Source organism: Galleria mellonella, unplaced genomic scaffold, assembly GCF_026898425.1.
Source record: "Galleria mellonella isolate WM207_F2 unplaced genomic scaffold, CSIRO_AGI_GalMel_v1 utg718, whole genome shotgun sequence".
Taxonomy (NCBI): domain Eukaryota; kingdom Metazoa; phylum Arthropoda; class Insecta; order Lepidoptera; family Pyralidae; genus Galleria; species Galleria mellonella.
This window is the reverse complement of record NW_026442143.1, coordinates 491,531-518,397: the sequence shown is the minus strand read 5'-3', so window position 1 is coordinate 518,397 and position 26,867 is coordinate 491,531. Positions and strand designations below refer to the sequence as shown.

At 32.4% G+C, this 26,867-nt stretch overlaps 1 protein-coding gene and 1 pseudogene across 1 annotated transcript; one reads left to right on the top strand and one right to left on the bottom strand.

Moving 5' to 3' along the window:
- Positions 1-26,867, bottom strand: LOC113516283 (piwi-like protein Ago3). The gene is made up of 17 exons (XM_026900680.3): positions 26,760-26,867; positions 26,265-26,411; positions 24,096-24,186; positions 23,151-23,241; positions 22,521-22,641; positions 21,648-21,819; positions 21,415-21,542; positions 20,752-20,915; positions 19,979-20,176; positions 19,632-19,781; positions 19,067-19,244; positions 18,390-18,647; positions 17,172-17,399; positions 16,503-16,686; positions 15,659-15,824; positions 10,347-10,565; positions 1-9,407 (listed from the first exon to the last, which is right to left on the bottom strand). Exons 2-17 carry the CDS (start codon positions 26,403-26,405, stop codon positions 9,143-9,145), a joined length of 2,754 nt encoding a protein of 917 aa, XP_026756481.2. The 5' UTR covers positions 26,406-26,411; positions 26,760-26,867; the 3' UTR covers positions 1-9,142.
- On the top strand, positions 10,698-11,819 carry LOC128202032 (uncharacterized; annotated as a pseudogene).

The following is a 26,867-nucleotide window of genomic DNA, read 5'->3' as shown; positions in this document are numbered from 1 at the left end:
TGATCATCTTTTATTTGTCGAAACAATATTTTCCAATTGAAAATACAACACTTATCACTAAATAAACAAAACGAACTTAACAGTAAATAAATCGGTAGGATACTTCTTAGATATAAACCTAAAACTTGGAATTTCGTACGAAATAATGACATTTATAAAATCACAATCAAAATACGTGAATTGGAAAGACAAATCACTGTTTTCTAATGATCATTAGATCATTATTATTATCAAGTGACATGGATCTTACTATGTTAAGACAGCAATGCACAAATCAATAAAATATAGAAGATATATTTCTTTGAAATGTTATTATTTCAATAATTAAATAAAAAATCTCCAAGACCATACAGAGTCATGACGAATTTGATAAATTATAATCAACACGGAAGTATACTTTTTATCCCCAGCACATCGTAAGTGACTACGGAACAAATGGAATAAAGCAATAATAAAATATAAAGAAAAACTTCAATCCATCTAGCCAACTCCATTTTTAGTAACATACTCTATCAGATCAGAAACTATTACAGTTAATTCCTGATAAATTCATGACAATTGGCTTATTAACCTGTTTTCATCCTCATTTACCACTCCACTTGTGCCCCACCAGCGTATACTAATAGCGGAGGCGGGGTTACCACAGCAAAAAAATACCATCTTACCAATGTAGAAAACTGTAAGCCTCCTTTGGCAAAGGCCCGTGCTCGGTTAAAAGCAAGGTTGTCATATGTGATATTAGATTTTTACCCAAATGTCAAATATTTTTTCTCCAAATCAAGCCATTAATAGAGTTGTTAAGGGCAAAAATCTAGAAGCAAAGAATCGATCCTCGAATAACAAAGGTCATAGGCAAGAAGATGGAAATGGTTTATCAAATTGTACATTCTGGATAAAAAAGAAAATAAAAAAACAACTGGCTCTAATATTATTGTGTATATCTATTAGTACAACATAACTGAATAGCTTATAAGATAGCATTAATACTCAAAATATAGTCCTTCTTGTTTAATCTTATAAAAATTCGAAAAGTTAACACCCAACTACTGAAAAATATTGCGATAAAAAGATTAAAACAAGAAAATATTCTCATTTAAAACTGTTATGCACAAACTATTCAATATTTATTGTTTATTAAATAAACAAATTACACGTAATATATTGGAATGTATGTATACATATATTATTTATATAGCTACTTCCCACGAATGCTAAAGTTATGGAATGAACTCCTTGAGAAGGTTTACTCAAACAAATTCTTTTAAACACGATCATTTCAGACAGCTTGTTTGCGATTGTTTGTTAAGTTGTATAAAAAAATTGCCTTTATTTGCAAAACAATTCTTTTAGTTCGATAATATATTCTAGGAGAAGTACATAATTACAATGAATACCTATCTTATTAAAATCTGTGAATATGGATGAAACCAATTGAGAGCTCAGTGTTACAAGTACGGTCCTTAAATATATTGAGTTGCGATAAAACGCGAAAGCAAACTTGTGCTCCGGCACTATGACGAAGTGGTGATACATTGCAATTTTAGACGAGCGAAATTCTCTACTCATCTTCCCCAAGACGAGTGAATCTACATGACAAACATCCTCAAGTTATAAAGTCACAATTATATCAAAGAACCAGATGATGAAGATGACAAGGATGAAAGATCGTAGACCTTGTACAGGCATACAGATGTACGAGTCGTTTTCAGATGGCCGCAACTGCTGTCAGTTGGCGCTGACACTAATCCTGTTTACACTGTAGCCTATGAATGCTCTATGGTCTAAATCACTTGTAAATCATACTTAATTATTTATTATTGCAATAATTATATATGGTATTGGAGATTCCTATCAAAACCACGGCGAAGGAAAATTATTAATACTTATAATGCAGTAACCTAACAAATTAAAAATCATATAAACGAAACAACTAAATAAAACAACATTAATAATCTCATACTTTAACAGTACTTTTACAAAATTATGTTGTCCTTTATAGTATTTTTAAGATAAACTACCATGTCGCAAATTATAAACTAGTCAGTCATTCATATACAACAAAGGTGGTCTAGAAATTCTTGAGATTGCGACACTCCCACACAAGTATTAGTAATTTTTTTGTGGCTTACAATACAGTATTTAAAGCATCCCGTCCTCGCTATTGGATACAGGTGACGGAAAACCTGTAGTAGTTACATAGCGTAATTAAATAGTAAGCGTTGTTTAAGCGCGATATTGAGAAACATGAGGAAAGTAGGTGGACGTGAAAATTTATATTACTTAACAATAATGTAAACTTAATGATGACGCTCAATATAGAGTTCGTGGGACATGTGGACAACAAAATAAGATTTACACAGTTTCATTAATATACAGTTGTGCAGAGTAACGCGAGAAGAGGATTCTGCTGTCTTTGGGACGCATTGGATCCTATATACGCCGATATGCAATGAATCATATATGTGTATACTAAGTTAGTCATGAAAATTATTGATCTAGTCATGAAAATAAACATATTAAGTTTAAAAAAATCTTAATCGATAAATGTTATTACAATATATATGAATTCTTTAATGATAAAATTTGACAAAAGGAATATTTATTTATATTTATTAACGTCATTGTGACATCGTTCTTTTATTCTTGCCTGACAATTATTATTATTTTTTATTTAAATGTATTTAAAATTAGAATGTGATGACGATTAATTGTATGAAATTGACTTGATGTATAATTTTGAACTGTCTGTGTAAATACATATTGTTGTATGCCGTACAATATTATATAAGAAACTGTATCAATAATTATTTAATAGTATTTTGATTGTAAAAATAATCATTACTCAGATGTAAAAGGTTCCTCATGTCGTGATATGTTATTTTAATATTTTCTACTGTTTACAATTATAAATCCTTATCCCCTTAGTTTTATAAATCATTATCCTCCTATAATCCTTAGCCCTTTGATGTAATAAAAATATAAATCTCTAAATCTAATAACAGTCTTAATCATAAAAAAATTAAAACTTCTGTTAAACAGGTTTTGAATACATATTTATACGCCTAACTACAAAAGTGTTTAAGGCAATATAATAATCTATAATACTTTGGCATATAATATTACAAATAAACATTATTACAAACACAATTTTGTCTAAACAGTATTTAATCACTTACGAGTTTTATTGAACACTGTTTAGACAATGTTTTAAAATATTTTTTTTTGTAGTAAGACCGTGAGTAATAAAACATCTCTCTCTTATTTAATACTAGCTCATGAACAACTTCGGATACCAAAGCATCATGTTCAATTAAAAGTATCCTTATTTTAAAAACTATGTAAATATCATATTCTGTACAATTCGGAAATATGAAAACAAAATTTGTCCTGGTGACTTGTGATACGGGTTCTTAGGATACCCAGTTTGGGCACCAGTTCTCTACAACTTTCATGTATCTATGGTACTACTTTAAATGTTTCATTGTACTCAAAAAAGTTGTGAGATAAAATAAACAAAAAAAAATTAACTACTTCCCCAAATGGTAATAAATAAAAAAAACAAATCTATTAGCCTATCATAGCGACCCAAACAGACCACGCTCCTATTTTACTATATTGTATTAGGGACGCTTTCTATGATCGCAGAAAACAAAATATAAAATATTACGTTGTGCATATCCGTAAAGCAAAATATTTCACTAAATACGATATAATGCTACGTTGAGACACTAAATGGTACTTATTTATTACAATATCTGTATGTACATTAATGTACTATAGACAATTTTCTCTGATCCTCAATTTTTTCTCATAGCAGCCATACTTAAGGTATGCTCTGTAGAATCCCAGAGATTTGCAATGTCTAATTGCAATGAGGGAAAGGGAGGGCATGTTTTAATCTATCCAATCAGCAAGTCTCCTATTGAATCGAATATAAATATCAATTTAATCTATTGCCAATGGCAATTTTATACTGCACTTATAAAAAAACAGAATCAGTTTATAATTAGAATCGATTTACAATAGCTTGCATTGACGAATTACATAAATATGCATCTATCAGAACAATTTGGAACCATTATGTCACTAGTGTTGCAGTTCGAGAGTGCGAAACGTCTCAATTTCAATACCAATCTATTAGAATTTATTTTAAGAGTAACCTAAAATATCGCCCATTGTTTTCTCATTGCGATTATTTCTTGTAATTGTTTATATTTATAATAAGTTTACTATTGTAATCTTTTGGAGGAAACAATAAAGAGTATCTATCTATCTGTCTATCCTGGTTAATTCCCTGATCAACTAATCTCATTTCATTCTCACCTACTACACTGGTACTCCGTCACCGTAAACCATACATCCAACACAAAGTTACTATTCTATTTCCATTAATTAAAAAAAAAAAAAACATAAGTCATAAAACATTAGTAGTAGTAAGACCATAAAATTTCATGATTTTTACTATTTAACAATGAAAAAATTTATTTTCTCGGTTTGTGGCCATGTAAAAAGTAAATCAGATTTACAGCGATTATTACAAAATATGTTTAAAGACAAGACTATTCTTATGTTAAAGCTCTTTCAACATTAGAGATTCATCGTCAAAATCGTAAACAGAACCGTAACTATAGAAAACTGGGTCGTTTTTCGAAATTCCCTTAATAGAAACATCCCTGCTCTATAGATGAGATGTAAATCTCATGCGTTTACATGAGATTTACACTGACTATTGACATATCATATCTTTGTTTTTTTAAGCAAAATCAATTTCTTAAATAAATTTAAATAAAAAAAACTCAAGTAAAGAAAGATAGTCTTCCCGTATATCAATAGAGGGCAGGCAGAAAAATAGATAGATATATAATTTATTTGCATTATTTACAGAACATAAATATACACAAAAAAAGAATACATATACAAAAAAAAAAGTTTTTTTTTTTTATTTCGTGCATGTGCCACTGTAACACAAAATGGTCACAACTCTGTTTATTGCTTTCCTCTCAAAAGAGCATAACGCTGTTATTTTGCTATAACCAAAATCTAGCCAAAATAAAAAAAAGAACTCAATAAAAATTAATGAATATCGCCTTATGGTCGTAATTAGTACGTAATTAGTATGTAATTAAGTACTTATGGTCGTGTAAGTACTTATTCCGATTTTATTTACATTTAAAATAAAAAAAATATATAAATGCCTTACTGTATGCGATAAGGTTATCAGTTTCTAATGACATGTTTAGTAATAACTTTACGGCTTGACCATATAAAAAAATTAAACTATGAAAACTACCAAAATATATAAATACATTTGTACCATATTCATAAATAGATGCTTTATTCTTGAACCCTGCATTAATTTCCGGATTTTTATTTATTTTTTTATGAAATTTCCATTTTTGTTCAAAAATATATTTTCCATAATAATTTTATATAAAAGTCTAGATCTAGTATAAATGAGCTTTTCGAGATTTTTGTTTCTATGGGGACGCAATAATTGTCATTTATATTACATCCTTATAATGATTAATATTATAAACGCGAAACTTTATATTTTTGTGACAATTCTCTATTTAAAAAAAAATATCATTTTTATCGCAAAAATTCAGATAATTATTATGGTCCAAGAAACCACAGCCGTGTAAAAAACATGACTGCAACAATCGGAATCGCGAATAGAAATGTGTTATTTCATCGCACACGGGACACACATAGAAACTGCTAACATATTTCTAGTTAAAAGGGCACTTACTAGAATCAAAGAATCTGTTAATATTTTCACAACTGTTACTTATCAATTATTACAAGATTGCAATTAACAATTTACTCACAATTAAAAACACTGAATGAATCCGATATACAATCACAAACGATAAGGTCGCCCATTGTTTCCTCATTGTGATTATTTCTTGTAATTATTTATATTTATAATAAGTTTACTATTGTAATCTTTTGGAGGGAACAATAAAGAGTATCTATCTATCTATCTAAGATCACAATATTATAAATAAAGACTAGGTATTTTACTGAACTAGGAGTTATTTTGCGGAAGTCCATATCACTAATTATTCGATTATAATTCCGCTACTTTTAGTATGTGTGTGACTGCCAACACGCGAAAATTGACTACTATTAGTTCCACAACCTTCCATACTAGCCATCAATCTCCAACTGTCATTTCGTCCATGCACGTTTCGTCGGCTATTTTGGTGTCAAACTGTTAACACTAGGCTTAGAGTAGCAATCTAATAATTTGCCTGAAGAGGCCTCGTTTAGAAGTGAAACACGTGTCACAAAACGTGCGTATATGACTAATGGAAGGTTGTCGAACTTTTGGCAATAATAGTAATCATTCTTCGAGTTTTGGCAATCGCACACAAGCTAATGGTAGCAAAATTAAACAAAATAATTCTAATCAAATAATCAGTAAAGACTTGGTGCCTAAAATGACTAGCTCCATCGGTATTGTCATTCGGTGGTTTGGACATATGGATAAAATGTCAGTGTAATAATAATGACATGGATTTAACAATTTAAAAATAGAAAGAGGCAAGTACCAAGTCAGACATAGGCTAATCTATCTTTTATGCCTAATAATAAATTTATTTGTGGTATGACAAAATTAATTAATAATTAATTCAAGATTAATTATTAATTATTTTACAATAACTTAACTAGATTTACTTATAATAGATGTTTAATGTTCGTCTTTAATTTAAATTGCCATAAATGAGTCTCAAATAATACATTTATTATATGAGTTAACGTTTTGATCTGAAAAATTAGATGGATAAAATGAAATTTTACACAAAATGATTCTTATACATACAAAGTACAGATTCTTATATAAAATAGAAATTAATTTAGTTAAATGAACAATATAATACTGTTTCCATGTCATGAAAATATTTTTTATTCGATATTCCTTTACAGAAGCATCTTTAATAGATTCTTATAATTATACCATTATAACAGAGAAAAAAAAAGAGTAGATTATATTCATAAGGCGGATAAAAAGCGTAAAGCAACGTATGATGCACGCTGTTACAGTATCTCAGACTACTGAGTACACAATCGAGGGAGCTCTCGCTCGTTACCTGCGAGCATAGTCTGCCAATAATCAATGGAATTACTTCACACGAACGAATGTCTGAGTACTTAACTATGCGAATAATTTAAACAAATTTTAATTTTTATATATGAATATGACCAATTAGGTCGATAATTCGATAGAAATTGTTTATTACAGTAACTGTTTTATTTATAACTTTTATATGTGCTTGGTTTTTTTATACTTAATATAGATATTTAAATCATTTTTAACACAATTAATATTTTTTAAATAGGTAATTTAAAAATAAATTTGCCCTAAAAATCATATTAGACAATATTAAAAAAACGAGTAATGTTTATTTTTACACTGTTAATTTGAAAAAAGACATACCAATATTATTTACTAAATTAATATGCCAAGTGAAAAAAAATATAATTTGGACATCAGGATGTCCGAATTCATGAAATTATAAGCTATTTTAAAATATACCATTTATTTAAATTCTAAATAAGATGGTCCTGATGATGTATTCGTCAATCTCGCTCGCACACAACGATTAATAGAAAATAAGGTCTAAACGGCTGAAATTAATCTACTCTTCTTTTTCTCTGGCCATAGCATCATTACGAACATAGGATACGAAACTGTGGAGTGCCACTTAAGATAATCAAATAGAGATCAAATCGATATCATATTAAATAGATGTAAAATAACAAGGCAAGGTAACATATATTCGACTATATATATGATGCGGCTAGATCGTAGTATTGATTACTTCATAATGTTGACCGACTTGTTCATGATATAGCCAGATAAATTTGACTGTATAGTTTTAATGTCAGCATTTAATGTGTCCAATCCATGTTTGCCCATATCATTAATGTATGTATGAAATTTGAGTGACTTTCGTAAAATTAGATAAATATAGACATACAATTAAAATATGTTTATTTATGTACTCATGGTTAGAAAGTAAGTTAAGCTTGGATTAGATGATCTTTTTTTTATATATATAAAATCATTACATTCGCCAACTTTCATGTTAGTAAATTCAAAAATTTACTGATACAACAATACTAACAGTAAACATCTTTCACTTCACTTTTATCTTCAATCAACATTATTATTAAATATTTAATCAGAATAATCGCTCGCCGCCATGATCCATTACAAAAACAAAATAATATTAGCGCCTCTAACGGTGGGTAATGTAACTATTTAACGATATGGTCGGTAATGTTTGACCATAGATATAATAGCCATGCGTTTAGCTTTTCATATTGGCGAAAACTGATTATTCATTGATCTGTCAAACTATATCATGATTGTTGGCACCATTTCATGAAATCCATTTCACGAAAGACAACCATAAATATAATGGTCAAATAGTCGGCCACATCATGAAGTGATTAATTCTACGATTTGACCACGACATAGACATATATTTTACGATAACTTTGATTTGATCTCAATTCTGTTGCAACAAAAGTCACACCACAAACCCGTACACACAACACAATGAGACATAATAATTTCAATGTACATATTATGTCTATTATTACGAACATCATATTGTGTTTCAGATAATATTCTATTTACAAGATACAATGTATAGCACCAAAATCTATGCTAAGATACTATACATACTAATTTATCAAACAATTTGAGGTAGATTTTAGAAACGAGAATTATCAAAAATAGACCAAATATTTGAGCTTCGATCAAAGCCTTTCAGCTGTTGAACTAAAAATCTTACAGATTAATCTATATATCAGTGCAAACTGGCGCAAACATATTAACATATAGAAAATAAAAAAATAAAAACAAAACAAATATTGTATGTACTTCACGATCATTTTTACAATAATAATGCGTATATTACGCATAATTTCCGCTTTTTTATTATTTGTAAAAATTTGATTTGGAAAATATATTAGTTTTTAATTTACAGAAGTATATTAGATGTATATAAAATTTAAATATACTTCTTCCAAGAACATAAGAAATTTTATTACTTACTGATATACAATATAGAATTCAAATAGTATAACATGTTCACGCCAGATTCAATGCAAATACTAAATATTTTTTTTACAAGAAGAACAACTTATCTGCCAATACTTCAGACGGCTGTTGGTGTATACTTTGGCCGACGAGGTATGCCAGTTTATGGGCGTACTGGCAGGGTGCTGGCACGCGGACCGTACCAGGCCAGTTGTAGTACAAATGACACATTTTGTACGTTAACCTTTGGCACTGGTCCGGCGTCATGCCGCTGTCGTCATGAATGACGACGTAATGTGTCGGCGTCACGGTGCCTTGGTTCACTTTCTGTGATACGATTAGAAAATCGTACCTGGAATGTAATTTAATATTCTATAGAATCTCAACAAGCAAAATAAGACTTACTAAGGGATATTATATGGACCGTGCCCATGTCATTTTCTGAGCCAAATAAGGGATAAGAATATTTTTACACTTATTTTGTATTAAATATTATGGACTAAAAAGCATACATTTTTTACCTGTAATGAGTGTGGTATGTGTAAAAGACAATGATTCAATTCATAATTAATACTACCCCATGTAATATTTTTTTTGTTACTAATATTATAAATATGAAAATGAGTTTGTCTATTTGTTATCTCTTTCTATCAATTTTTATGAAATTTCATATACTTGTAACATTTGAATAGAAAAAGACATAGGTTATATTTCTCTCTGACCTATCAATATATATCGGACACGTACGTAACGTTTAAGATATGGTATAAAAATTTGTAATAAATAAAAAACACTATAATCACAGAAAGGAAGGGAGAGTTTTTTAGTTTTTTATATTACAATTATAAACTAATAATTGATTTAACAGTATCCTCATTTATCATCCCTTACTAGTTCCCCACCGAGGAAGGGAAAGGGATTGTTAATAATAGAGACTGAAAATCCCATTGCTAGCAATATACCCAACCAGGTCGACCTCCTCGTGGTTCTCTCTCGAAACTATCATGATTAATTCCTGATGAATTCATCATGATGGGCTAACTGGCCTGTTTTCATTCTCATCTATCACCCTTCACTGGTGCTCCGCCAGCGTATCCCGTTAGCGCAGGCCATACCATTTTCACCCATCAAAAAAAAGTTCCCCACCGGCGTATACCTGTAGCGCGGACGGAGTTGCCAATTAATTTGCATTATTTAAAAAAATACCTACACGGACATAAGCACTCTGAACATAGGTAACTCCTTTAAACTGCGACAAAGAACCGGTATATGGAACCAGGAAAAGACTTACCAATCTCGCCTGGTGACAGCGTGGTCAACAACCGTCCCTGGATGAGGGTTTTCGAACCCGCCGCTAACTTTCATAAAGATCCTGGTGTTTATCCGTTTTTGTACCACCACGTAGGTCAGCGTGGGCTTGTACGTCGCATCCATGGTCGTGAAGCAAATTTGCATTTGTGGTATCTCGTATTGTTGAATCTGCTTCAACTGCCCATCGCCGACACCATCCCTAATAAATTAAACATTTATAACAAATTCTTAGGCGTTCACATGTTTCTATGGTTTTTCTGTTCGAACTGACATTACAGTCCTAGGTATGATTGCCTCAAGGCTTTCTGATGTATCTGCTACCCTCTTTTAATAATAATGAGCATAATTATATCTACCTACATATATATTAGTAATGGGAGACTTGATGCGCAGTCAGTAATAAACCAGTATTCTTGCATACCAGTTGTTATCACTTCGCGAACCATCCTTAATACATATCAGTGGCGATGAGGACGATACTACCTACAATAAAAATGTCTTTTATAGGAAATATACCTATTTTTGACTATAAAAACTGTGAATGGTCTATTTTTAAAGGTCGATTAATTCAATTTTTAAAAGTGAATAATGTGAAAGATGACTGTAAATGTGCAATATTGATTACGCATTTATCGGACAACTCATACCGTCTAGTGCGTAACCTAGCCTATCCTGAAGAACTGGAGACGCAAAGTTTTGAAAACCTGGTGTTATTACTCGACAGCCATTTTAAGCCGAAACAGTGTTCATTCGCCGACAGAGCAAAATTTTATTCCGCAACAAGAAACTGCGGGGAGTCACTAGGAGACTGGGCGGCACGACTAAGAGGTTTAGCAAGTTACTGTGACTTTGATGTTGCCTTGGATACAAATCTCACGGACCGTTTCGTCCTAGGTCTGGGTCCAGGTCCTGAACGCGATAAATTGTTTGAACAAAACGTTTCCGAGTTAAAGTTAGCACGTGCCATTGAAATCGCGGAAAAGGCAGAATGTGCTAGGGATGCAAAGGCATTCGTATCACTCAGTGGCTGTGAAGGAAGAAGCGATATATAAGTTATCGTACGGATCTGCAAGGAGAAATTACGGCGGTAACGGCGGTGGCAGCAGTAAAAATGGCGGTGGCGGCAGTAAAAATGGCGGCGTCGCGAATTCACGTGCGGCGTGGACGTCGCAGGCTAGCCGCGATCAATGTAAATATAATCACGAAATACAGTGTTTAGTATGTGGTATGAAAAATCACAGTGAAGATAAGTGCCGTTATAAAAATTACAAATGTCAAAAATGCGGTATTAAAGGGCATTTAAAAAAGATGTGTAACAAAAAAAAATAAAAACGAACATGTTTACGTAAATCAAATCGGAAAAAATGATTCGGATAGCGACACCGGATGTGACGAGTGCCAAAACTTTAATTTAAGGTATGTAATTAATAATAAGCCGATACGTATAGATTTGATGTTAAGTAATAAGTTCGTGACCATGGAATTAGACTGGATCAGGTGCATCAGTCATTTCAAAAAATATGTATAACGACATGTTCTCAATGCATAAATTAATGTATAGCAATATTAAAATGTGTTTGTATAATGGACATAAAATTTCACCTTTAGGGTATTTTGTAACTAAGGCCATATTTAATAAGAAAACAAAAACGTTGAAAATATTCGTAGTAGATTCGACCGGCCCTCCTCTACTGGGTCGTGATTTTATGTCCACCTTCGATCTTGTGTTAACTACAAATATTAATACCTTGAGTTATGATATTGATGTAAACACATTACTGGAACGTTACCCTAACCTATGGCGAGATGAGCTCGGCAGCTTTAACAAGTTTAAAGTTCATCTACAATTAAGGGAAAACGCGGTTCCAAAATTTTTCAAGGCTCGCCCTATACCCTTTGCCCTAAAAGATAAGGTAGTATTGGAATTAAATAGACTGGTAAATCTAGGTATATTGATTCCAGTTAGTAATTCGCGTTACGCAACGCCTATTGTACCGGTGTTAAAAAAAGATGGTACAGTAAAAATTGCCGGCGATTACTCTGTTACATTGAATAAGGATTTATTAATTGATAAATATCCTTTACCAAGGATCGAGGAGGTATTTGCAAAACTTGGTGGAGGTGAACAATTCTCCAAAATTGATTTAAAAAATGCATATAATCAGTTTTTACTATCAGACGATTCACAAGAACTTACGACAATAAATACACCGAAAGGGCTATTTAAATATACGCGACTTGTTTACGGCCTAGCTAACGCACCAGCTGTATTTCAAAAATCGATCGAAATAGTGTTGTCGGGCATCGAAGGTGTAAGTATCTGGTTAGATGACATCTGTATAACAGCTTCCACAAAAGATAAACATTTAGAAAGGCTAGAACAAGTACTGAGCAGATTAGACGACGCCGGTTTACGATTACAAAAAGATAAGTGTGAGTTTTTGAAAGAAAACGTTACATAGCTAGGGTACGTAATTGATAAAAATGGTTTACGTACAAGTCCAGAGAAAGTAAAAGCTATAATGAATTCTCCCGAACCTACGAATGTTACTGAAGTAAAAAGATTCTTAGGTGTAATTAATTATTATAGAAATTTTATACGGAATGCGTCGAGTATTATGAGCCCGCTTCACGAGTTGTTACGGGACGGCGCTAAGTGGGAGTGGGGCGAGCGGCAGCGGCTCGCTGTGCGCCGCGTGCGCGCTGAGCTCGCCTCGGAACGGGTGCTGGCGCACTTTGACCCGGCGGCGCAGCTAGTGCTCACCGTGGACGCGGGGCCCACTGGCCTCGGGGCGGTCTTATCACAGCTTGACAGTGAAGGTCGCGAGCGTCCACTGGCTTTCGGTTCTCGTTCACTCTCGAAGAACGAACGGAATTACAGCCAAATACAGAAAGAGGATACGGCAATAATATTCGGAGTGAAACATTTTCATCAATATTTGTATGGTCGAAGTGAGCCGTTCATTCTTAAGACAGATCATCGACCGCTAGTCTCGATATTTAATGTTAAAACGGGAATTCCGACTACGACCGCGCTACGACTGCAAAGGTATGCTATTATTTTGTCGGCATACAATTATGTTGTTCATTATATTAGTAGTGAAAAAAATGTAGTTGCGGATTATTTTTCTCGTGCACCGGTTTCGGAAACAATATGTGAAAGCGACAAAGAGTATGACGCATACTGTGCCATAAATTTTTTAGACGCGGCTTCATCGGCGGTACTGTTTAACAATGTAAAAGAGGCGACTAAGAAAGATAAGACATTACAAACTGTAATCAAGTACATGAAAGTGAGGTGGCCGCGTAAAATAAAATGTAAATCAATTATTCCATTTTTTCAATGTAGGACTGATTTACAATTTGAAAATGAGGTTTTAATGCGCGGTCATAAAGTTATAATTCCGTCAGCATTGCGTGAACGGATGTTACATGAACAGCACAGTACACACTTAGGTATAGTTAAAATGAAGTGTAACGCGCGCGGTAGGATGTGGTGGCCAGGTATAGACGGCGACATCGAGCGTTGGTGCGGCGCGTGCGAGCAGTGCGCCAGCGTACGTACCTCACCGGCGCGAGCCGCGCCCGCGCCCTGGCCGCGTCCACACGCACCTTAGCATCGAGTTCACATTGACTACCTGTCTGTAGGGCAACGGGTGTACCTAGTAGTTATTGACTCGTTCTCAAAATGGCTAGAGTGTATTCACATGAGCGCCGGCCTCACCACTCAAGCACTTATAACTAAATTAAAACAATTTTTTTCAGTTTTCGGTATACCTAACACATTAGTTTCAGATAACGACGTCAAAATAAATTGTAAAGAATTTAATGAATTTTGTTCCAGTAATGGTATTAAATATATTACTTCTCCAATTTACCACCCATGTAGCAATGGGCAAGCGGAAAACTCTGTCCGTACATGTAAAAAAATGTTAAAAATAGTTTTAAAAGAGACCTCAAACCAGTGTTCGCTCAATGAAAAATTAATGGGTTATCTATTTGAGTACAGAAACACCATACACTGTTCTACAGGTCAATCACCCGCAAAATTAATGTTTGGTAGAAATCTAAGATCTCGACTTGATTTAGTACTGCCTACAAAACATAAATATTCGTATAGTGAAAACAGCGACAGGAATAAAGCAAAACCCAGTAGATTTTTTAAAAATGGTGACAGGGTATTGGCGCGCTGGTACAGTGCTAGAAAGAAATATTGGAAATTAGGTGTAATTGTAGACACTATTGGTAATAGATTATTTAAGGTACACATTGATGATCTAAATACTACATGTGTTAGACACTTAGATCAAATAATACACTACAAGTGCGGAAAAACCATTGATAATGGGAGAAGTAAGCCACAAAACATCCACCCTTGTCCTGTGTACGGCCAGGGGACTCCGTCATTTTCACCACCCCCTACGGTATCAGTATTACCACAACAACTGAATGAGCAAAACCTGGTTAACACATCTTCGGTGGGGGGTGCGGAAGATAACGAAGTGCCAGCCACAAACGTAGGAGATTGTATTGTTCATTCTGATGGTAATGTCTGTAGAGTGGTGGAACGTGAGGGCGAGGATTTGGTGGGACAGGAACCGGAGGTTCAGATACCTCAAACTACATCTACCATTCAGAATCCAGTCACCATACAATCGTCACCCGGACGTTCCAAACGGCCTAGAAAGAAAGTAGATTATACAGTTTTCTTTAAGTGAAGGCCTAGTTTATTTTGTTTAGTATTAAGATATTTTTAGATGTAAAATGTACTTATTAGGCATGGACAGGCACCCTAATAAAGTATTGTTTGTTTTTCCAACAGGTTTCAAAATTAGGGTGGAAAGATGATGTATCTGCTACCCTCTTTTAATAATAATGAGCATAATTATATCTACCTACATATATATTAGTAATGGGAGACTTGATGCGCAGTCAGTAATAAACCAGTATTCTTGCATACCAGTTGTTATCACTTCGCGAACTATCCTTAATACATATCACTTTTACTAGATTTGGGAATTATATAATCGTCGCCTATAAACGTAAATAGTACCTTGGACATTACAAAATATACTAGTATATACTCTTTGCCTCGGCTTCTTAACCTATGGAAACAAAGACAGTCTAGCAGCTCTTGTCACCAGAGAGCACTCCTTCAAATAATTTAGAGTTTACTTACCAGACACATACATTTACTTGTTATTATGCATTGTAATTCTTGAAATAGAGCTTGGTCCTCAATGACTTTTTTCTTCAACATAGTAAACTAATTGAAGTATAAAAAATATATACCTGTATATTATAATTCGGTCGGGAAACTTTCCATTAGTCCTCAGGTAATGCTTGAGAGCGTCGACCAAACAGGATTTCAGGCTGTCCACGATTTCCTGACCCTGCTCTTGGAACACAGCCTTGGAGTACCAATGCGTCATTGTTTGATTGTAAGATGCTACGAAGGCTGCAATTACAAAAATAATTTATTTTTCCATTGAAAATACTAAATTATTATTAAATATAATAAAATAATTGTAAAAAAATTCTTGAATAACCACAGTATATTATAAAACAAACAGTGAAACAACACCATCACGACATAGATAGGACTATAGCTATGGCAAGAATTAACTATAAACAAAATGTTATTAACATGATTTAAGCAATAGTTTTTCTGCCCGTTTTCATAGCTTATTTTCTATCAGTGAACCAATATAGATAAACAACTGACTAAACTTCATTTGTACAAAATAAGCACTCATGAACTAATACCTAGTTCTTAGTAATTTTCAAAAATAAGATATGCTCTGATAATCGATTGTATTGAATCCAATGTGGCAGAAGGAGAACTATTCCCTATTACAATTTAGTTTGATAACAGTATTTTCATCACCACAGATTTAGCCAAAAATTTAAATTAACACACAAAGTTTTTAGTGTCGCCCAAATTCGAATTCAATATCTTATAAATCTTGATAGTATACCGTAAGGCTACGACACTCTTAGAAATGAAAATAATTTTCATTGAAGTAATTTAATTGTAAGTAACTTAATTATAAAGATTTTCTAATATTTTTTTCCAAGTTTAAGAATTTTTAGTAACTTTCCAATTGTTAGTAAATACTTTATTAACGATACATACAACATACACTACGTCTCTTTCTGCCTACATCATGATACGAATCAATGCCGATGACCATTGCAGTCTTGTATGGAATAGCAATGTTCCACAGTGTACCGCCGAGCTTGCAGTTGATCTGCAGAAGGATCTTTTGAGTGACGGAACGCACTTTTTGCTGGTTCATTATGGTTCGCGCATTAATTACCTGCAAACGTAAAAAGAAAACAGTATCAGTCATCAGAAGTGGAAAGTTGGCTTCACAACTTCAGACTTTGTACAAAAGTCATTTGCTTGGGCGCCTCTGTCCCATTCGTATTTCAACCGTAAAGCTGTTGTGTTTACACAGCTGTGTTTCAGTTTGAAGGGTGGGATATAGCGTGAATTTACTGGGTACAGAGGAATAACACCTGAGTCCTCAGGAATGGCAACGCATGGGGGTATCATAGGCGAAACAATATACTCTGTTATGTCCATGGTACTGCTCATGTCTATAGGCGACGGTTACCACTTTCCATCAGATGGGCCATCAGCTTGTTTGCCATTCAAAGTGTATAAAAAAAATACCAACTTGCCATGCATTACTACTATAGTGAAATTACAGGGTATGAAGGGCTTAAACAATAATTTTCAGGAAACCAAGTTAGTATGCTATTAAAAGTTGCAAAAAAAAAAACTATATTTTGTCCTCACCTGAGAAGGTATAGGATTATCGGCGCAACAAATCTTCTTAATAGCCGCATACCGATCGTCCCTGGAAGTTGGACAGATGGCCACTACCAACTGCAGTTGGTTCGAGATGACCTTCTTCAATGCCGCCACGTACGTATCTGTGCGGTCGTTCGGTAAACGCACCATTTCCGGATTATGAACGTTGATGCCCATAGGACGGCACGAGCGTTTCAGTACCTCAACAAAATCCTAAAAACATCGAAGAGCGAAGAGCTATAATAATAATAAATATTGCTGGAAATACTTTACAGTCATGTAGTGCTAAGCCGTGTAGGTTTCGGCATAGTATATAAGTAATATATTATATATATATAATATAATAATAGTATATAAAAATAGCATATCGTAAGAGGCGACTAAGGGATTTTATGGTAGAGGGATAGGCAGCAGCATCCATCTTAAAACATTGCCAAAAGCCAAACTGCGATTGCCAACCCGTCTGCCAAACTACTACTGGCAACTCCTTATGCTAGAGGCTATGAATATTAATAAGAATATAGTACTAAACTAAGCAGAGCTAGTACAACCAATAGATATTCTCATAAATAGAAAAGACACTGCACAGTACAAAGTATGTACACACCAATTATAAATTAGTGCCACTAACGCAGATTATTCTTGAATTCTAGATTTTTTTTTAATATTATTTTTTAGAAAACTAAAAGTAAACTAATTTTTTCTAAAAAACATATTTTTTTTAAAACCCTATTAATGAATACTAATAGCAGTTTTAAGGAATAATTTTCATTAATTAACATACATATTATTTAATATTAATTCTCGCTACTTAATATTATAAATGAGAAAATTTATTAGTTATCACCTCTTGGCAATTTAACAACTTAATCATATTTCATAATAAAATTGTAATAGCGTCATTTTTGGCATAAAGAAAAGATGGGATACTTTTTATGCATCAAGTGAACAAAGTTGTAAGACTTAACAAGTTTTATCTTCATCATATCATCATCATTATACGGTGAAGGTGCCAGCATGGAGGGGGCCTACCCCTTTCTGGTAAATGTTGTAAGAAACGACTAAGGGATCTTAATGATCAAGAGATAAGTAGCAGCAACCCTCTTTGATGCGGTTTCCACAGTTATGCTCCTGAGATTCTTACTTAAAATTTGTTATTAGTATATTTTATCTTGATATAGCACCTAGAATCGTATTACTTACCGTAGTAATTTGTTTGTCCCGATCTGTGAACAACAAAGCCCAATTGATCATATCGATGGCTTGCATTACCCCATTCCTCGTTACATCACCATTCCAGTCGGCATTCGGCTTTCCGGGTATTTTCACGTTGTTACCAAAATATAACGGTTCCGGTGGTAATGTTCTGGCAGTAATATTGATGGTCTCTTTCGCGATGCTCAGACCCCAACCGGATAATCTTTGTTTAGCTGTTTCATTGGCAAGTACATTTTGTATGAACTGAAAAATAAATACATAAATGGTCATCTTATGTTAAACACATTTATAAGCCTATATCAATCTGTCTTCATACCAGATAGGTACTTAGATAGATCCAATTTAAGCGCCAAAGATCTGTAAGTATATATACATATTTTGACACTGTTAAAAAGAAAAGAAGTAACTTATTATATTATATACATTTTATATATTAAACTGTAAGAAATAACAGGTTTACTTGCATGTATTTCTGTTGACATTGGTCGACTAGTTTTGGGACCATCTGGCACTCTTAATCATGCAAGGCTACAACGCCCGACTGGTTTTACATAGATATTCAAACGGCTTTACTCAACAATTTTTTTTTACCAATATAAAATTAACAGCATTTCACTCTGCTGTTCTGGATATTAGTAAAAATTACTAAATTAGTATTATACCTTTTTAAAAGCAGCATGTCTCTGATTTGGTGTGATCCTTGTGTATGTTGCCACATCTTTCATTAATCTAAAATTACTACGTTGATCGTCAGTCAGACCAGTCAACTGACATAATTCAGGAACAAGACAGATCATGAAGTCAGTCGGAGCTTCTGATCCTGGCATGTGCTTTGTATCTCTGTTGTAAAAACAATATAACACAAATATGTTACATTCCATTCATTTTGTAAAAAAATAGATTGACTATAGACACTCCAATGAAATACAATGTGTTCCATGGCTGTCTATATAATAATAATAATTCATTTAATTGTATATATTTTTATACTATCATCATATCAGTGGTTAACTGCTAAACATAGACCTCCCCTTGCTGCCACACTTGGCAAGCAGGTTGACAACCTCAGTTAGGCTTAATTTTAGTTTATTTTTTTAATTAAGATACAAACTATCTGTAATGGAAATTTATAAAATAAAAATATATCTTATAGCCTATCCATTAAATATGTTTTTACTAACAATAATTATAATAAATTAAAATGATATTATTTAAATGTCCAGATACCTTGAAATCAGCATTGGTTGATCCCAATCTTCAATATCAATGCCATAGTTCTTTTTATAATAATCAATATAAGATATCTTGACCATTTCACCTTTCTCATTTTTCTCAAATGTTGACCTTGGAGTCATTGTATCATCAATACTATCTACTCTGTAAATGAAAATATTAATGAATTGCATAAACATTATAAGAAAAAAAAATTTTCGTCTTTTTCTTATTTTTATTTAGTTCCAAATAAGTCGAAACTTTTTTAAAAGCCTTTCCATAAAGATCTCGAATTAACTAAATCTAACAACTCTATTCAAGATTTTTGACATCGTTGTTAGCACACCCTATAATTAACTTACCTAAACAGTTTCTTGTTATATGTTGTCATGACAGAACAACCAATAAGCCTTTCTGACAAGGCCTTCTTCCAATTAGCCCCTTCTTGTTGGACCGTCTCTCTAATGAAGGATAATACTGATTGCGTTCGAAGAACACGATGAGTGGAGTCCAATGTTAACATTAGGCCGCCTTCATATTCATCAACTGCAGTTACATATCTGAACGTAAAATAATTCTTATCACTTTCAACAGCAAAATATTTTAATTTAACAAACTTCAAAAATGTAACTTTGGTGTTTTATGAATAAAGTTTTGATAAACCGATATAAATAATGCGTCCAATGGTTAAGGGAACAAAAATTCTCATGTCAGTACATCATTGTCATGTGTCAAACAATTGTATATATAAATGTTATCAATTCGCCTATATATCTTTGCTTATTCAGAAGCAATTTTAAAAATTATTGCTTTACTCAAGAGAATTTACAGTGCAAAATTTACATCTATGTTATTGATCTAATAGTTTGTTATAATTTAGGTTATATTTTCTTATTGAAAAAATAAATCATAATCAATATCTTCCTAGATTAATCGATATATTCAACAAAAATGAAATTTTACAGATTAATTTTTCATATACTTATACTTATTCTTTTTTCATGTATGTTTCACATTCAAGATGAACAAATTTTATTCTTTTTTTTTTTTTAATAGATTGCTTTCACAGTAGTAGCAGTTTTTAATAAAATTATTATACAATAGCAAATTAATAATACAAATTATAAACAATTACCCAGGCCAAACTTCTAATTTGTACTGCGGTATCTGAATAGCGGCGTGTTCGTTGAAGTGTTGCCTGCCAAACCTCACCAGTTGCAAATCCTTCATTATGTGTTTAAACAGAACATTGTATATGTGTATCATCTCGCTCAAGCGACGAGTTCTTCTAAATATTATCTGTAAAAGGCAAAAATGGGAAAAAAATCATAATGAAATGTTTATTTTTAATAAGTTATAGACATGTTATTGATATTCCCACAAAAACGGTAAATGTTTTTAAACACAGAATACCATTTAGTTTTGTGATCTTTTTTTTTTGTGCAACTTAGAATGGCAAACAAGCTGACGGCCCACCTGATGGAAAGTGGTAACCATCGCCTATAAACATGAACAGTGTCATGGATATAACAGAGTACTGTTTCGCCCATGACACCCACCCCTCCCTGGCATTGCCATTCCTGAGGACTCAGGTGTTAATTTAATCCTCTGTACCATGTAAAATCACTATCATATCCTATCCTTCAAACTGAATTACAGCCATGCAAACAACTGCTTCACGGTAGAAACACGAATGGCACAGAAGTGCCCAAGCAAACGACTTTTGTACAAAGTCTCTCTGTAGTAAAATAATCGAAATAATTAAGCAATAATACTAGTTAGTAACAAAAATACTTACAGATATTTGTACTTTGGTGTTATCATATGGATTTGTGGATACTAAATGAGTAGCTTCATCTGGCAACATGTGTGGCACGTAAAGCGTACTGCCATCGAATGTTTTCTCTTTAAAATAGTGATTGTGTTCTGAAATAGTATAGGTAATATATATTATTACTTTATTCTCGCTGAGCTCGTATAATATGCGGCGTATATTTATTTTCATTATCCGTTGAAAAAAAAAATACTTACCATTAAGTAATTTAAAACGGAGATGTTTGTAATCCTGATCTGGTTCATACTTAACCTCATATTCGTAAACATTATTTTCTTCAAAGTTCAAATATATATAATTGGCTGTACAATCCAATGGTGTACCTGTCTCTCCTTTCATAACTACTGGAGGGGTTTCCTTTACTTCTCTCTGTATTTGATTTAATAAAAAGAAAAACACAATGATTATTTTACTACTACTATCTTCAAATTTTTTATGTGTCTGTTACGTAACATCTTCACCAATTCAAAAGCAGTTTTCATCATTTAATAGAATTTACTCTCGTATTGGACCCTAAGTTACGCCATGATTAAAGTCGCTTTTTACAAGCCTTTATTTATTTTACTATAAATATAAGTTTATAAGATAGTTGCTAGCATCTGATTATTTTGAGATTCAATTATATTACAAAATTATAATACCATCAAGTTAGTCTGATGATAAAAACTTTCTTTTACATTAAATATGAAGCCATACACTACGCATTAAAATCCGTCATGTTTAGGCCTGTTTGATATGTTTTAACAAAAAATTAAAAGCCGCAGTTTCATGATGAAGCATATATTATAAAAACATGTTTTTAAACAGACATGTTTTATGGAAATAAATATATATAATAATAAAAGTAAATAAGTTTTGTTAAATCAATTTTGAAGAAAATCTGCAGAGAATTAGCTTCATTCTCCAAAATATATTATACAGAGATGCATCATCATAATGCAGTAAAAGGCACCATCAACACTTATTCCAAATAGCATTTTCACTACATAATATCTGAGACACTTGTAACAGTATAAATTGAAAAACTAATAAATATTATATGTTTATGTAATTACCACCGGTTTACTTACAAAGTATTTGTTTTTAGCAACACTTGATGACTGTATAGTAGATGAAATTGTACTTTCCGCCATCTTTTTTGTCACTTGTCGAACATCAGCCTTCGCCTTTTCTGCTGATTTTGTAGCTTGCCTAAAAATAGACCATATCATTTCATAATACATTATCACATATTATTTTATAACATTATTACATTTTAATATTTTTTAAGATATGATTGATTGGCCAATCTTTTGTTTTTTTTTTATTTATTTTACACAATTATTTTTTCGTATAAACTTGAATAGTTCATAATATCCGTTATTATGGATATTATGAACAGTATGATATTATAAAACTTAGATCTTTTGTGACTCAGCAGATTTTACGAATTATACAAAGAATGACAAACCCCAAATAAGTTAGCCAGTCAAAAATATATCGACAACTTCACACATTGCCGAATGACACACTAAAATGCTAGAACAGATAGTCTTTATGATGGAACTTGGGAATATTAACAAATTACTATGAATATATTTGAAAAAGAAATATAGAAACGTAATATGGCAACTGCCAAACATCTTTTGATTGGTTTGTACTTTAAACTATCAAAATATAAACAAATTTTATTTAAAATTACAATAACAGAATAAACTTACAGAGTCTGTAATAGTTTGATGCCGCGGCCAGCGCCTCTTGGGGCGGATTGTTGACTAGGACTCACGTCAGTAGCAGGAACAAATGGAATGTCTACAAATATAAGGTACATCATCATTATCATCTTTGATGATATTTTAAGAGGGACGCTAATGCCCATTACTCTACCATAAAGTCGCCTCTTACGACATCAACGGGACAGGAAGTTGAGGTACATTCTATGCCGGCACACATCACACAGCATAAGGTATATAATTATCTTTATTTACTAACGTTATTATTATAATAATATAATTAAATTATAATACAAGAGGGAGAATTTTGTATAAAAATCATCTGCATAGATACCTCTATCCCACTCATGTTTTTGCCACCATGCAGATGTGCTTGCACAGCAGTTTCAGATGAGAAATATGCAGTGAAATCAAAAATATGAAGTCATAATAGTATCATAGGCTTAGTCATCAGGAAAGAAATGTTTCATTTTTGGTAAGTATTAAATAAAATTGCAGAAAAATCTGTCATTTTATTGAATACTCTTACTTCATTTAAATAAATGTATAAGATACTAATGTCTACAGTAACTGAATGGTAACAAGTATTCTAATATATCAGAAATACAAATATTAACTTAAATATTCAATCGCTTTGCTTTCTCTTTCAACTTTCAGATTTAACCCCTTTTAAACATAAAATGTCAATCAATCAACTTAAAAAAAAAGGTTCTCAATTTAATAACCCCATCAGTTATATACCAATTAGGAAAAGTTCTTTTTCTTATCTGAGAGGATATATATATTGGTCCCATAGAAATTTTATTAAAATCAGTTTAATAGTTTAGATTTGAAATCAAAATAATCAGTTATTTTGATTTCATTTACTACAATTGAAGTTGATTTTTGTTTGTGAAACACAATCTTAAATTATTTTAAAAATATAGAACAAACCTCCAGGCTTTTGCTGCATCTTAGAAAGCATTAAAGCTGCTATGCGACCTCTGCCACCAATTGTAGTTACTGTTCCTGCATCTGAACTCACCTTTAAACAAAATATATACACATTTTTTACAATCTTGTAATTACTCATTAAAATTAATTAACAAGTCCCATTCAAAATTAGTAATTATTTTATTATTGTGAACTATTTATATACTAATATTAAAAAGATATTGATTACAAACAAATTTAATTATTTGTTTGTTTGTAATCAATACATTCAAAAACTACACACCCTATTTTAAAAATTCTGCCACCTATAAAAAACTACATTATAAGCAAATAGCATAGACATTTTATAATCGGAAATTCTATCAACCCATGTAAAACTGGATTGGATTACTAGCAATATATATTTCTCGCAAAAAAAATAAACAATATATTACTGTTAACAAGACACATTTCTTAAAACTTTATACTAACTAAACAATTTAATGCCTCTATTTCACACATCAACATCTGTACTCTTTTAATTTATATATATATTTTTTATACCACTGAGGTGGCAAACAAGCATACGGCTCACCTGATGGTAAGCGGTTACCGTAGCCTATGAACACCTGCAGTACCAGAGGTATTACGCGCGCGTTGCCAACCCTGAAGAAACCTCTTTACCCCCCTTTTGAAGAACCCCATGCTGTAGTCTCTTGGGAAAACCTCGGCAGGGAGCTCATTCCATAACCTGAGTGTTCGTTCATATTTACTAGCTTTTAATGGTGACTTCATTTGCATTGATGTGGTATATTTACTGACTAGGATAAAAAGTCACCTATATTCTTCTCCGTCTCATATAGTATATGTATACAAAATTTCATTGTGATTGGGTAAGCCATTAAGGTAACAAACTCACTTTCGCATTTTTAGTACATATTATATAAGTAAGGATTGGAAAAGCCTTATTATAAAAATAAATAGACACAATAATTAGAAGTAATACAATTACAACTGCAATTTACAAAACTTTAATATGTTTGTTATATAACCCAAAAATTTTTTGAAAACTATTAGGCTATATAAAAGTGGTTTATTTAGACTCTAACAAACCACTGTTTGGGTATGTGCTAGTTGGATAGATACATTGACACTTTTTTTTAATGGTTTATAATGAATTGGTAGCACCGCCAGTGCTATTGGTATATGCTGGCAGTGCACCAGTGAGCAGCAATAGGTGAGAATGCAAGGAGGTCAATTGGCCCATCATGACAAATTCAACAAGAATTAAACATAATGATTTCCAGTGGGAACTGCATATAGATTTTATAGTATTTGCTTGATGACTGATGATATTTCCAAAAATAAGTGATTAATATCCATGAACACTGGCTAAATTTTAATTCAAGAAAAGTTAAGAAGATTGACAAAAATAGCATTACTGATGCTATTTTAAGGAAGGTTTCATGTCAAAAGGCATTTCCAATCAATAAAAAGCTTATCTCATAATACAGTATGTAGGTTAGTAATGGGACATACAATTTTCATAATAATTATTACACAGATACTAGTGTCTGTGAATTAATATTCACAGACACTAGTATCTGTGACCACTATGAATGATCAAGTTGCCAAGCAAGTATCTTGTTGTATATAGAAATTAAATAAATATAGAAACTAATACAAACAGACACATTAATAAAAACTAATATTCGTTTGGATGTATTTGTGTAAAGAGCAAACCTGAAAACATCAGGTGGGATATAAGTATTAAACCACCATGCAACCAATATTATAAATGAGAAAGTAAGTTTGTTTCTTTACTTGTTACCTCTTAGTGCCTTAACAGCTTAACCTATTATTATAAAATTTAGTGTGCACATACTATTAAGTGTGAAAGAGGACATGGACTAATTTTCATCCCAATTAATGTCAACAACCCCAATATCCCATGGGTGTTGTAAGAGGCAACTAAGGGTGGGGCGAGGGATGGGCAGCAGCATCTCTCTTAAATATTTCTAAAGCCTAATTATGGTTGCCAAACCCGCCAAGTATAGCAACTATTGGCAAAACCTCCAAAAAGAGAAGGCTTATGTTCAGAAGTAGCAGACAGTTAAAAGCTAATGTGATATGATGAGGCTACCTATAGCTTTAATAATGTTATAAAATACTTGAAAATAATGAACATACAACACTAGGCACCACACTGGGACCAGGGGTGGCTTCTGGCGAAGGATCATCTGACGATGGTGGTGTCTCAATCATTTGTGTCTTCTTCAGGGCCTGTAGCAATGCCAGTCCTCGGCCTCTGCCTCTATTGGGATCAGCCATGATCACCTATAATATACATAATAAGTCAATTTATAAGTTTCAAACTGACAAACTATTACTATCTACCTACAAGAGAAATGCTGACTAGCGAATGTAATAGTTTGGTCAAATACTTTCAACTACGGGACTAAAACGCAACAAAACTTAGAAACCTACTAGCTTAACATTTCTAATAATCTTACTTTTAGTTTTGAATATCTACAACTTTTCGATGACCTCAAACAAAAAACAAAATAACCACATTGCGAGTATAAGTCGATATACAAATTTATTGTGGATAATAGTATCAAAAAATATATCACAAAATATCAAATCTTTACATGTCAATAATAATTAAATTGCAGTTTTAGATACCTTTTTAGTCAATTTACTTAATTTTATACAAAATTACTTCGAAGAAACAAACAACAGCGCCAACGAAAAGAAAACAGAATCAAAAACAGCAACAGACCAAACTATAAT